The sequence below is a fragment of the Nothoprocta perdicaria genome, unplaced genomic scaffold (genome assembly GCF_003342845.1).
Source record: "Nothoprocta perdicaria isolate Ctin4 unplaced genomic scaffold, notPer1 scaffold_317, whole genome shotgun sequence".
Taxonomy (NCBI): Eukaryota; Metazoa; Chordata; class Aves; order Tinamiformes; family Tinamidae; genus Nothoprocta; species Nothoprocta perdicaria.
Genome location: NW_020455552.1, coordinates 523,591 through 536,713, shown reverse-complemented (window position 1 = coordinate 536,713; position 13,123 = coordinate 523,591). Strand labels below are relative to the sequence as shown.

At 60.7% G+C, this 13,123-nt stretch overlaps 1 protein-coding gene across 1 annotated transcript in view; it reads left to right on the top strand.

Annotated features, from left to right (window-relative positions):
• The first annotated feature begins 12 nt into the window (after window positions 1–12).
• Window positions 13–13,123, top strand: part of KSR2 (kinase suppressor of ras 2) — a 49,316-nt gene continuing 36,205 nt past the window's right edge. The window contains exons 1-4 of the mRNA XM_026042882.1: window positions 13–155; window positions 4,262–4,402; window positions 4,573–4,723; window positions 8,438–8,897. Of these exons, the coding sequence (XP_025898667.1) occupies window positions 63–155; window positions 4,262–4,402; window positions 4,573–4,723; window positions 8,438–8,897 (845 nt within the window). The 5' untranslated portion in view covers window positions 13–62. The remainder of the gene's footprint in view (window positions 156–4,261; window positions 4,403–4,572; window positions 4,724–8,437; window positions 8,898–13,123) is intronic.

Here is a 13,123-nt window from a genome sequence, read left to right as displayed (position 1 = left end):
GGAGCGAGGAGCAGCAGCTGAGTTTGCAGAAAGCCCTGCAGCAGTGCGAGCTCGTGCAGAACATGATCGACATCAGCATCTCCAACCTGGAGGGGCTCCGCACCAAGTGCGCCGCCTCCAACGACCTCACGCAGCAGGAGATCCGCACCCTGGAGGTAGGGGCCCGGCCCGGCCCGCGCCCCCGCGCCGCGCCGCGGCTCCCCCCGCGCCGGGAGGGCCGCCCCGGGGGGGCTCCGCGCCCGCGGAGGGGGCTCCGCGCCGGGAGGGCCGCCGGCCGCGCCGCGGCCCCGCTGCAACCGCGCCGGTAGCTGCAGCACCTGGGCCGGCTGCAGTGCCGCGGCCGCAAGCATCCCTGCCATTGGGAGCATCCCTGCGGCCGAGCTGCATCCCTGCGGCCGGGCTGCATCCCGGGGCTGGGAGAATCCCCGCGGCCAGGCTGCATCCCTGGGCCGGGAGCATCCTCTCAGCCGGGAGCATCCCCTGGGCCTGGGCTGCATCCCTGTGGCCAGAGCATCCCTGCGGATGGGGGTATCCCCTAGGCTGGAACATCCCTGTGGCCAGGAGCATCCCTGTGAATGGGGGTATCCCCTAGGCTGGCAACATCCCTGGGCTTGGAACATCCCCTGCGCTCCCAGCATCCCTGGGCTGGGAGCATCCCCTCAGCCGGCAGCATCCCCTGGGCCTGGGCTGCATCCCTGCAGTCGGGAACATCCCCATGGCAGGAATGTCCCTGGGCCTGGAGCATCTCTGCAACTGGGAGCATTACTTGGACTGGGAGCATCCCTGGTGCTGGGTGCATCCCCTGGCCCACAGCATCTCCGCAGCCGGGCTGCAGTGCTGTCACTGGGAACATCTGCTGGGCTGGGGAACATTCCCGTGGCCGGGAGCATCCGTACGGYCGAAATCCAGCCTCCCTGTAGGCTGCATCCCTGTGGTTGGCAGCATCGCGATGCCAGGCTGCATCCCCACAGCCAGGAACACGTCCTGGTCTGGGAGCATCCCTGCAGCCAGGCTGCACCCTCTGGGCCCGGAGCATCCCCAGAGCCAGGGGAATCCCAGGGCTGGGAGCATCCCCACGGTCAAGCTGCACCGCTGCGGCCTGGCTCCCGCCTCTCCGTTGGGCTGCACCTCCATGGCCAGGAGCATCCTGTGGCTCGGAGCATCCCCCTAGCCCGGCTCCRTCCCCAGGGCCTCGCTCCGGCCTCTCCACCGGGCTACTTCCCTTGGCCAGGCTCCATTTCCTGGGCCGAGCTGCCTCCTTCCATGGGGCTCCGGCCTCTCCTGCAGGCTCTACTGTGCTTCCCAGTGGGAAGGGGAGGCCCTGGGAGCCAGGGCCTCTAGTGAGGCCTGCAAGGCTGGCAAGGCCTTCAGTGGAGCGGGAATCATATGTGATCCAGTGTCTCCTCTTAATGCTGGGCAGGCGGGCACAGGGATTTTAGGAGTGTTTCSGAGGCCTGACGCCCTCCGGCCTGGCAGCACGAGGGGCTCTGCTGATGGAAACCCCATTTATTGCCTACGTTGGGCGGAGTAGGTGGGTAAAAGGTTAGGGGTGGGCACCCTGGGTGCGGGAAGGGGCTCACGGACCCGTGTCCGTGTCCTGCTGTGTCCATGTGCGGCGGCCRGGAGCCAGCCGGGCCCGTGCCCTGGAGCTGCCCGCTGTGACCACGGGCGGCCCGAGGCCACGGCCGGTGCCACCGCGTGGCCCCCGTGGGACCCGGCCAAGGGGACATCACATCACGGGACCTGGCCAAGGGGCCCCCGTGGGCACCACGGCTCTGTGGTCCGGCAGCCGGAGGAACCCGCGGTCGCGGGAAGCACCGGCACAACTTGCCGGGCGGCCCCAGCATCTTGTGGCCAACATGGCATGTAGTTTTTTTTGGATCCAAGATCTCATTTTTTATTGGATCCAAGATTGCTTTTTTTTTTTTTCCCTGGTTAATCCTGATATGCTAAAGCCTGATTTTGCAGGATTAATAGTAGTGCCACGATTCATTATTATTTTTTTCCTTTTTTTAAACCATCTTAGGGTAGAGGCAAGTGCCAGCGTTTTCCGCGCTGCGATTGCCCAGGGAGCTGCTGGCACCAGCCTGGGCCTGAGCTCCGGCCYCGAGGCGCGTGGGGCTGGATTCAGGATCCACGGGCCAGGATGGGGGCCTGTCCCTAGGGAAGGGAGACTTCCAGGTCTTGTGCGGGTGCCGGGAAAAGTAGCYGGATGGTGCAGGATCTTTTGGTGCTTTGGGAAGAAGCTCCTGGGGAAGCACCGTGGCCATGACCAGGCGCGTGAGGACTGTTGCAGAGAGAAGGGTATRGGCTGTATTGTGCAACCCGGGATTCCCACGGTTTTCCTCCTCGTCACCAAGTGTGTGGATTCCCTGGTGTCTAGTAAAGGGTGAGCGTGCCGCTCCCCTTCCCTGCCGCTCCCCACCCTTCTGCGGCGCTGCCCGGCTGCCCAATTTCCACGTTTCACTGCCACGTGCTACCAGATCCATGGTGCACATGGGGATCGCCGCCGGCATCGTGCCGGGGAATGAGGCTTTCCTGGGATGCTGCCCGGGATCTTCCCAGCTGGGGCCAGAGCAGTGCCCGGGAATGAGGCCGGGAATGCCGTCCCCCCTGCATGGCAGCTCCGCCGGGATGAGCCAGAGCTGCTCCTGGGGCTTGCTGAGCCCTGGCTCTCTCTCCTCTCGCTGCTACTATACCACATATATATCTAAGGATACATCTCATATACCACTACCTACACACATACATACGTATTGCTTTATTGAGCATTTAGTGGTTTTTTAGGATAAAAGTGAACGTAGCAGGTGCTTCACCTCGTGTGTAAGTGGCTGAGCCTCTCTGGCTTGTGGAAGGAGCGGGGCCCAGGCGTCCTGGCTGCAAACTGGTGCAGCCCACGAGGGGTTGTCCTCGGGACTTCTGCTTGAGCTGGAGCCCCCAGTGCCCCCGGGGAAAGGGGGGAGCGAGGGGCGTTTGTGCAAACGCGGGGCTGAGCAGGGTGGATCCGCAAACGGATCCCCCGGGGGCTGCTGGCGCCAGGTGGAGCGGCCTGGGTGCTAATTCAGCTCTCGCTTGGTGGCCCCACGATTTGCCTATAAATAAGCAGGAGTTAAAGCACCTGAGGCCTGGGCCGGCTCCTGCTGGGCTTCCTGGGCCTGGCTGCTCCTGTCCTGGCGAGCAGGGCTGGCAGGTGCCTGTGCTGTCCCCAATGCCCTAGGGCTCATGTCCCCAGGGTGCTCTGAGCCCCTCTGCTCACCCATCGCAGCAGCACGTGGGGCTGTAGCAGGGAGCTGAGGCACGGAAGGGGTGCCCGCCTGTGGAGAAGTGTCCTGGGTGTCTTGGTGGCTTCTGCCTCCCACCTCGCCCGCTCTGCTTGGGCGCAGGGCGCGAATCCTTCCTCCCCGCTGGGCCCTCGCAGGCACCGTGCGCATCCCTGCGCCCGCCGTGCCTGGGGGCTCCCCGCTGGGTATCCCCAGTGTCCCGGTACCACCCGAGCCRTTTCCCTCGGTGTCCGTGAAGCTTCCAGCCAAACCAGAAGCGCCCCGAGCTGCTCGGGTCTGGGTGCGGGCTTCCCTCTGCTCAGGCTGCTGCTTATTTTGGTTTTTCTTTTATTGCTGTGGTCTCGGTGGCCCTCGGGGCCACGTGGCGGTGGCACAGCACCATCTAGCGCGAGCGGGGCTCATCCATCGGGAAGTGAGCGCAGGAAACGCCGGCGCCGCAGCAAGGAGGCCAGTGCTCCCTGCCGCTTTATTCCTGGCCTCCGTCGGGCCACAGGACACTCATTTCCCATCGGAAAGGGATAAGGAGTAGATGTTCCCGTTCCCAGTCCTGGCCCTGGGCAATGCTGTGGGTTGCTCCAGCCGGTGTGGTCACTCTCCTCCAGTCATGGATATATCGGATGGGGGAAGACCAGTCCCTGGTGCCCAGGAAGCACTGGGAGGGAGAGGATCACACACTGTCCCCCTGTCCCCTCCAGGGTGGCAGTGAGGGTCCCTGCATGGAGTGATGCTGGACATGCTTGGGRAGAAGGGTGTCTGGGAATGGGGGAAACCACAGCTCCAGGAACCTGCTTGTGTCCCAAAGGRGTCCTGCTTCCCCATGGGAGTCCCACGCATCCCTCCTTGGGGCATGCGGGGAGCAGTCTGGGGATACGGACCCCAMAGCGGAGCCGCCCTTGCTTGGGAGGGGGTTTCTGTTGCCGTGAGCAGCACCCGGCGCGTCCGGGGGTGCTCCCATGGGCGCCTCTCGCCTTGCCTTGCAGAGCAAGCTGGTCAAGTACTTCAGCCGGCAGCTCTCGTGCAAGAGGAAGGTGGCCTTGCAGGAGCGCAACGCCAAGCTGGAGGGCTTCCCGCAGCTCCTGCACTGGTTCCGCATCGTCGACATCCGCAAGGAGGTGATGGAGGTAAAGCCCCCGCGGCCGCCGGCCGTGGCCTGGGGACATCCCGGGACGCGGGTGCCGGGGGGCCTCGCTGGCGATGCCCAGCACCGGGAAGGCTCCAGCCTCACCTCGTGGGCCGCTGTTCCGGGATGGAGGATCTTTTCTCCTCCCTCCTCACTGGTGCCCTCGCGCAGGAAATCGCGCCGGGGCAGCTGAGCCTGGAGGAGCTGCTGGAGATGACGGACGAGCAGGTGTGCGCCACCGTGGAGAAGTTCGGGGCCAACAGCGAGGAGTGCGCGCGGCTCAACGCCTCCCTGTCCTGCCTGCGCAGCGTGCACAAGTCGGGTGAGCCGCGCCGCCTCTCCCGCCCTCTCATGTTTAGCTTTTCATTTCTGGGTGCTTTGGGGCTGCGTTGCTGAGGACATGGAGCTGGTGCCACCCGGCTAAGGGCTTTTGCCCTCGCAGGTTCCAGTCTAAATCGCTGCCCTGGCCAGCTAGGCTTTGGGAGAAGGGGGATGTCAAGCTTGGAAGCTGCAGCAGGAGCTTTGCTGTGTTGCTCCGTGCTTGGTACAAATAAAGGCAGTTTTGGGCCACTCTGGCACTGGGCTGCCCTCATGGAGGCAGGATGTCCCTGCTGGGTTGGAGGGAAAAATATCCAGTGCCATTTGGGATGGAAGCGAGTTTTGCCTGGGGCACCCGTCAGAGGCGCCCGCTTGCTAAGGGTCCTGCACCCGGCGCCCTGCGGTCCGGCCCCGCACGCGTCGCTGGGCAGTGCTGAGTTTGCGGGGCCGCCGTGGAGGGAAGCGGGTGCGGGGGCTCGGCCCCGATCCCAGTTCGCGCAGGGGCCCCTCGGCATCCTGGATCCCGCCGGCGGTGCCGGGCGGTGGCAGCAGAGCTCCGCGCTGGCGCTCGCCAGGAAGCCGCAGCAGCAGCAGCAGCAGGGAGGGCTCCTCTGCGGGCTGCGATGCAGCCAGAACGGAGCCCCCACGGCCAGGGGTGCCCGGGGGCTTTGTGGCATCCTGGGGGTGGTGCTGGGGAGCCCCCCGTGCTCCCCATCCGCAGGCTGCCCCTGCCCGGAGGAGGCGACTTATTCCTGCCGGGAGTCGGCATCTCCCTTCCCAGCGTGGGCAGATCCTTGGCTGCCCCCCGGTCCTGTCCCCCTGCTCTGTGCTCGGTGGCCCCTGGGGACGCCTGTCCTGCCAGGGAACCTGTGCAGTGTTTCGGGGCTTGGCTGCAGCCTGGGGCCGGCGGGAGGTGGGTGTTGATCCCTGCTGGATGGGGGCACCCCCTGGCCTTCGGAGCAGCCGCTGTGGCCATCGCTCATCCCCATCACGTTGGGGACTGGAGGGGCCACCGGGAGGGTTGCCCGGAGGGGACGTTCCGGGGGGTTCCACACATCGGAAACTCAAGGCATCTTCTGACACGGCGGTGGAGATGCTGCAGCATCCCCCCTCCTTCACCCTGCCGCGTGGTCCCAGGAAAATCTCCGGCGTGTGCTGACCCCTTTCCCAGGGGAAAGGGGGTCGTCCCATGACCAGCGCGTCCTTCTTGCTGCTCTCAACCTGTTCCTGGCRTCAGCTCCAGCAAGCAGCTGGAGGAGCCGCCGGAATGGGAATGGGAGTGGGAATGGGCTGGGTGATGGACATTGGTCCTCCGAAGCCACGAGGGATGTGGGGACAGGTCCCCACTGATAAAGTGCTAAGACTTCGCTCCAAGGCGAATGTCGGATGTGCCACAGGGCAGCAGATAAGAGTATCTTGTTCTTGTTGTTTTTTCCTTTTTCCTTAAACGACAATATTCCTACTGTTAAAGTGCAGTTAATGAACAAGCTGCTGCCTCATTAAAACTGTGCTGCTTATTTGCAAGCACCAAAGTGGTCGCCTTCGTGTACCCGAGAGCAGCGTTAATAAAGCTGGAGTCAGGCATGGAATTAACTTTTCCCATCAATCTCTCTCCACTGAGTCATTAATTAGAGGCTTCCCATTTTCCAGGCCCATCTTCCCTGGGAATGGGGGCTGGCAGAGTCGGGGGGGAAGCAGGATGCTGTTTTATTTTGATTTTCTTTATTCTTTTGCTGAAAGTACAATTAATTGAAGCAGGATTGATGGGAGGGAAAGCAGCCCATCTTGGGGGTATCGGGGCTGCCAAAGAGAAGGGAGCTTGTGCCTTGTCCGACCCTGCTCCCCAAGGGGCAGAGCTCGGGATGAGGACAGCTGTTTTTGAAAAGACCCCTATTTTCAAAAAACAGGGGTTTATCTTGGCCTGGCAGAGAAGGGGAGATGCAGGGGGGTGCTTGGGGTCTGCCACGCGTGAGCCGACAAGGAAGGCCCCTGCAGCAAACGCCAGGCAAACCCCACGTTAAAGGCCACTTTACTGCCTTAACGGGTCCCTGGTGGGTTTTCCCGGGAAGCCGAACCCGGCCGGCAGTGTTTCATTAGCGGCCGAGGCTTCGCGTTCGAGCCCCACGCGGGTTTAACTYGATGTTCAGTGAGAGCGGACGGGCAGTGGCCCTTTGGAGAGGGGAGCAGCTCCGTCCGTGTCCGCCCCGAGCCCCTGCGTCACGCTGGGACACGGGACCGTGCGCGTTCGGACACCTCTGTCGGACACGTTGGAGCTCAGGGAGCATTTGTGCCTGCTCTGCAGGTGCCTCGCCTAGCTGAGCTCTGAAAACTTCTATGATTATTATTATTAATATTAATTATTATTATTATTATTATTTCAAATTAGGTGGAAATCCAGCTCTATGGCATTCTTGATCTGAGCTGTTCTAGCTCTCTTTCTTGCCCTGGTCTTCCCTAAAACATTCCCTGGCTTTGCTCAGTGCTTTTCCCAGCAGGAAAAGCTCCTCTGCCCGTATGGAATCATGGTCCTGCTCCGTTGAGCTTCCCAACATCCCCGTGGGTCCCTCGGCTGCTGTGATCACTCCCTCTTCAGCAGGACTCTCATTTCCTTCTGCTTTTGGGGCACGTTTCAAGACAACGCTCCTCCTTTTCCCCTCCAGAGCTGTTTTTCAATCAAATCCAAAGCCTCTCATTTCAAAAGCCTTTATATGTGCTTCTTTTTTTTCTTCTCGAGAGTTTGAAATAAAATGTCTCCGTTGAAAAGGGTTCATAGATAACAGGACAGGCAATTAATAACCGAGCAGGGCTGGGGGGGAAGGAGCCTTTTTAAAATAAAGAGATCGTATTTTTATGCAGGTTTTATTAGAGGAGACGATCAAAAGAAGTAGGTGACGAGATCTCGAGTCCCGTCCATCATTTCGGCACTCTGAAGTTGGTGCAGACAGGCTTTTACTCATCTCCGCACTGGTGGGGACTGATAATTAAGTGCAGCTCTCCTTGTCCCTTTATTTTTTTTCCCCCTTTTCTGCACCCTGCAGAAGGGGAGAAAGGAGAGACTGGGGCAGGGGGTTGGTGCTGACGGTGTCAGCTGGGTGGTTGGGTTGGAGCTCAAAGGTCTTGGTTGGGTGCTGGTCAATTGGAGGTGATGGTGTCAGCTGGGTGGTTGGGTTGGAGGTAATAGGTCATGTCTGAGTTGGAGATGATGGCTCTTGGTGGAGTGCTGCTCTGTTGGGGGTGATAGGCCCTGCCTGGGCAGTTGAGTGCTGGTGTGTTGGAAATGACAGGTCTCAGCTGGGTGGCTGGAGCGGACGTCATGGGTCTCAGTTGGGTGTTTAGGTTGGAGGTGGTAGGTCTTGGCTGGGTGCTGGTGTGTTGGAGATGAAAGATCTCACGTAGGCAGCTGGGTGCTGGTGTGTTGGAGGTGACAGCTCTCACCCAGTGGTCGGGTCTCAAATCTATTGGTTGGGTGGTGGCCCCTCAGAGGCAATAGGCCTCACCTGGGTGCTTGGGGTGACCCTCTCTGCAGACACGTAGGGCCTGCAGGGCCTGAAAGCCTCTCAGACTATTGCCTGGTGCTGGCTGCAGCCTGGCCAGCTCCGCGCGGTGCTGGGTGACAGCAGAGCCGCCCCGTGCGTTGCTGATGAGCTGGGTGCGATGGGCACCGTGGCGAGGGGTCCTGCGCCCTGCTGCACGGCCCCACGCGCGTGTCTCGTTGCAGGAGGCAGCCTCTCCAAGCAGGACTGGACCATCCAGTGGCCGACGCCGGAAACGGGCAAGGAGAACAACCCGGTGGGCCAGCCCGAGGCCGGGCCCTGGCTGAGGACGCACGTGGCGCCGAGCCCCAAGGCGCCGGCCAAGTGCGCGCAGCACTCGTGCCACGCCGAGCGCCTCGCCGTGGAGGGGCTGCCGTGCGCCGAGGCCGGCCACCGCTCGCTGCCGCCGTCGCCGCGGCAGCGGCACGCGCTGCACACGCCGCCGCGCACGCCCAACATCGTCACCACCATGACGCCGCCGGGGACGCCGCCGGCGCGGCGCCGCAACAAGCTGAAGCCGCCGGGGACGCCGCCGCCGGCGTCGCGCAAGCTCATCCACCTGCTGCCCGGCTTCACGGCGCTGCACCGCAGCAAGTCGCACGAGTTCCAGCTGGGGCACCGCGTGGACGAGGCGCACACGCCCAAGTAAGCCGGCCCTCCTCTCTGCCGAGGCTCTGCACGAGGGCCTGGGGCTCCCAAACGCTGCTGTGGGTTTGGGGGGTGCAGATACCCCATGCTGGGGGGCTGTGGGATGTTTGCTGAGGGGTGCAGGGAGCTCCACGTGCTACCCCATTGCCCTGTCCTTGCCTTTGTGTACCCAGGGGACATCAGCTCCTCATGGGCCTGCGGGAGCGCAGAGCTTCCTGGAAGGAGGACATGCAGAAGGTCCCTTTTGGGCTATTTTGGACTCGCTGTGTATCCTCCAGCCCATTTGCAGGTTAGGGATGTGCAAARTGTCGGTGGTCTGGTTTAAACCCCCCCAAAAAAGGCAGATTTGAGCTCCGAGAGCAGGGATGGTGCCAGCTGTGTGCGCTCCGGGTGTGCACCAGCTCCGCTATCTGCCGGAGCAAGCGTGGGAAGCAGCCCTGCCGTTCCCCGCGTCCTGCAGGTCCCCCCGCGTTGCTGGAGCAGGGACAGGGCTCGCTTTGCTGCTGAGTGCGAGGCTGATGGTGCCCAACGTTGCTGTAAGGGCTGGGTGCTGGTGCGAGCACACGCGAGAGCCAAAGTTGGGGAGCACCCTGCGTCCCGGAGCCTCCCCCAGCATCCCTCCTCCCCGCTGCTCTCTGCACAGGGCTCCTTGGCCTCCTCCCAGCTCCATCCTGGTGCTGGGCAGGCTTGGGAGGCCGGGAGCACCTGGTCTGTGCAGGGCTTGGTGCGTGGTGCTGCCCGRGCCCCGCGGAGCGGCGCAGCCCGGACGCCGGGGCCCGCAGGGGACGCAGCAGTGGGCCCCGGCGGGTGCTGGGTGCAGCAGCGCCCGTGGCACAGGGTGGCAGCAGGGACGGCAGCGGGGACGGCCAGCGCTGCGGCTCCCGCGCCGGCAGAGGCTGCTGCTGCGCAGCACAAGGCTCCCGCGCTCCGGCTCCGCGCAGCGCGAGGGCTACCGCAGCCCTTCTGCTRCCCGAGCTGCCCATGGGCCCCGGCGTCCTGCGCCCCGCGGCAGCCGCCTCGGAGGGACCCCTTTCAGGACCAGGGCCTGGTTTGTACCGTTTTTATTCAGACTGCAGCGTCTGCTCCACGGTCTGTTCTTATGTGTTGTCACCTGTCAGGATATTGCCAATGGGTAAGATCCCAGGTCGGGATAAAGCGATGGGAAATGCCTGGAGAAGCGTGTCCGTGTTCACCTCTCAGCTGCCCCAGGGCCGCYGATGTCCGAGGTCTGTCCCCTTCCYGGTCAGACACAATCAGAGCTGCAGTGGGGCTGGAGCCTGTGTGTGCACCGGCCTCCACAAAACCCTTTGGGCCCCGCTTTCCAGCCGCCCCGGGAAGCCGAGCGCCTCGACCCCCTTTGCCCAAGGCAAGGGCAGCCCGCGGGCAGAGAGGGGGGTTTCTGCTCCGCTTGCAGCCTCCTTTTGGGGTGAGCCCCCTCGAATGGGGCGACTTGCCTTTCCAATTAGCGCTGCCTCCGGGCAAATCCCGCAACCCGGGGAGTTTAATAAACAAAATTAATAGAGGAGAGACGCGATGAGAGCTGGCAGCACTCTGTTGCGCTAGCGTCCTGCGGGGCCTGGCAGCATCGGCGCGGAGCAAGGGGGCCCCTCAAGGCCCGGGCTCCCCGAAGCTGCTCGCAGAAGTGTGGAGGTTAATTTACTCTAATGGCACTTAATGATTTTCAGGAGGCAACCACTAAATCCTGCCTGCTAATCCCATTAGTGTTGCAGGGTGGTAATTAGTGCATTAAAGAGACAGCATTTTCTTCTCCCCTCTCCTCTCACAAGCAGGAGGTTTGGAGGGAAYGTGATCCTGGCTTGGAGCTCAGCATGTCCCGTGTCCGTCGCASGGAAGCTTAGGAAGCAAAGTCGTCCTTAAGAGCAGCCTTGCCGGGGCTGCCAGGGCAGTATGGGGAGTGCAGGGCCACTCACTTACCGGGCTGCAGCATCGGCTCATCCTTATTTTATGGTATTGCCCACGTAATGCTCACGTTGTCTAGGTTTTCTTCCTAGACTAGCAGTAATCTCACTGCTTTTGATGGATGATTTCTGAGCTTTGCAAGGGAGCTCCTTGCAGGAGGCGATTTCATGCCTAACCTAAAACGTAGAGATGATTGAAACTGAGAATATCCGCACGAAACCAAGTTGAAGCCTATCTCCCTTTCTGGGGTTTTAGCTGTGCATTGCTTCTGATCTCGACTTTCCATTAGCGGTGTGATGTCTCACCATGGCAAGAGGTGCTATGCTCATCCCGGATAGCCTCAAGAGGCAAGAAGTGAGAGCTGGGTAGCGCGAGAGTCCACCTGTGTGCGGGAGTTGCAGAGCGTTAGGTGTTGATTTATGCTGCTGTAAAGGTTTGCAGTGTAATTCCCTGCATGAACAGAGTGTGACATGTCTGTGTCCCGGAATTCAAATCCCATCCACAGCCTGGAGTAGGTTGGCTTTTTCTGTGTTGGAGTCACTTTGGAAGCAATTTAATTCAAGTGGAGGGAAGCTGCCCTTCTTCCCCGGYAGACGTCCACAAGTGGGAGCTGCATCAGCGCGATGGTTCTCCTGGCATAAAGCATCTCCTGTGGAGGGGAACTCTGTTGTTTTCCTTTTCCGAGGTGGAAAATTGTTGCGTGGCCAGACGGTCACTGCTAGTGAACAGGGGGACCCAGGAGATCCGAGCTAACTCGTGGAGCGGGTTGGTTAAGCTGTGTCTAACTGGGTGGACATGTTGGGAGAATCAGGGCTGCCCAATGCCGAGAATAAGCCTGATGTCTCTTGGGGTGATTTATCTCATCCCCTTTTTATCTTGTCTCAGGAGGGGCTGAACTGTGCTCAGGGCAGCTGGAGATGCCCCTGTAGAGGGAAACTGGAGGGGTCTTGGAACGGACACCTAATGACTTCGGTTGAATCCTATGCTGAATAAGCCACCCAAGCCCTTCCTGCTGCTGGGATCTGTATCTCCGTGTTCAGAAGACTGCGTTTGGGCTGAGAGTTTGTTTTCTGAAGGCATCTCTCTTCTCCGTAGCCCAGAGCATCCATCCAGCTTCTGCAGACAGAAAGGCTTCTCCCAGCTCCCAGGGAGCTGCTGGCAGGGGTCAGCAGGAGTGGGTAGAGAGCCAGGAGAAAGACATAGCTCACGGAGAGAAGTCCAGGACCAGGAGCTGAATGTTCCTCATACCCTGCAGCTCTTGCCACGTTACAGGCCTGCAATAAAAGGTTCACCGTCGTGTTCAGGGATGATGTAAAACAACACAGGATTTGGGGAGAGCAGCAGCAGCTGCGTCCTCTCCAGAGGATGCTGCTTTACTGTTGACAATAGCATAAGGTTTTTGCATTTTGTCTTTAGGAGATAGTGTCTATAGTGTAATTCTCGGTCTCCTGCGCTTGTGCTTCCGTATTCCTAAATCTTCTAAAGCAGGGGTTAATTTTTTGGTCTTATCGCCTCAGATTTTCCTGCACGGAGCCTCCAGCTGCTGACCGTAACTCTGGGGTATGGAACATTACTCCKAAAAAGATCCCCTGGCTTCCATAAATCCACAACCCATAAACATCCCATGAACGGTCTTGAAACGGAAACAAAACATTTAGAGTGGCTGATAATATAATGCCCATTTAATACCTCATGAATTCCACGGGCCATTTAAATCTTTCATGGATAGTTAATGATTATTCATCAGCAAGAAGACAAAATAACAAACTCGGAATGGGAGGTCTTAAAAATACATTACTTGGGGAGCAAAAGTCAAGGCAGTCAAAAGTAAGCCCCGGAGGGTGCGTGTTAACCCTTGAGGGGTCATGTGCAAACTAGCTGACTTGAGGCCATCTCCATGTCGGTTCCCAGTTCTCCCAGCGGTTCCCAGTYGTGGTGTGTTTCCCATGCTCTAGCCAAATGAATGAGCCCCAGGGGTCTACAGCAAGCATCTGCAGGGTGATGAACATGTTGCATCAACAGTAAATCGAAGCAGTGTGACCTACCATGCCTGGGCTCTCTTGATAGAGATAAACAAGGCGGCCGCTGTGGGTGGGTGTGTTCGGGGTGTCCCTATGGCCTGGCTTGTGCTGAGGTCCCCACCTCTGAGGTGGCCGCGTGTGGTGGGGACGTGGGCACGTGGCGCCACGGCGGAGCCGGGCTGGTCGAGGTCGGCTGGGCTGCTGCAAGYGCACTGGTTTCCTCTGCCACCTCCTCCCGTCCCATCCTGTTCCTTCCCTTGGGCCACGGAGCCGTCTCCGGCC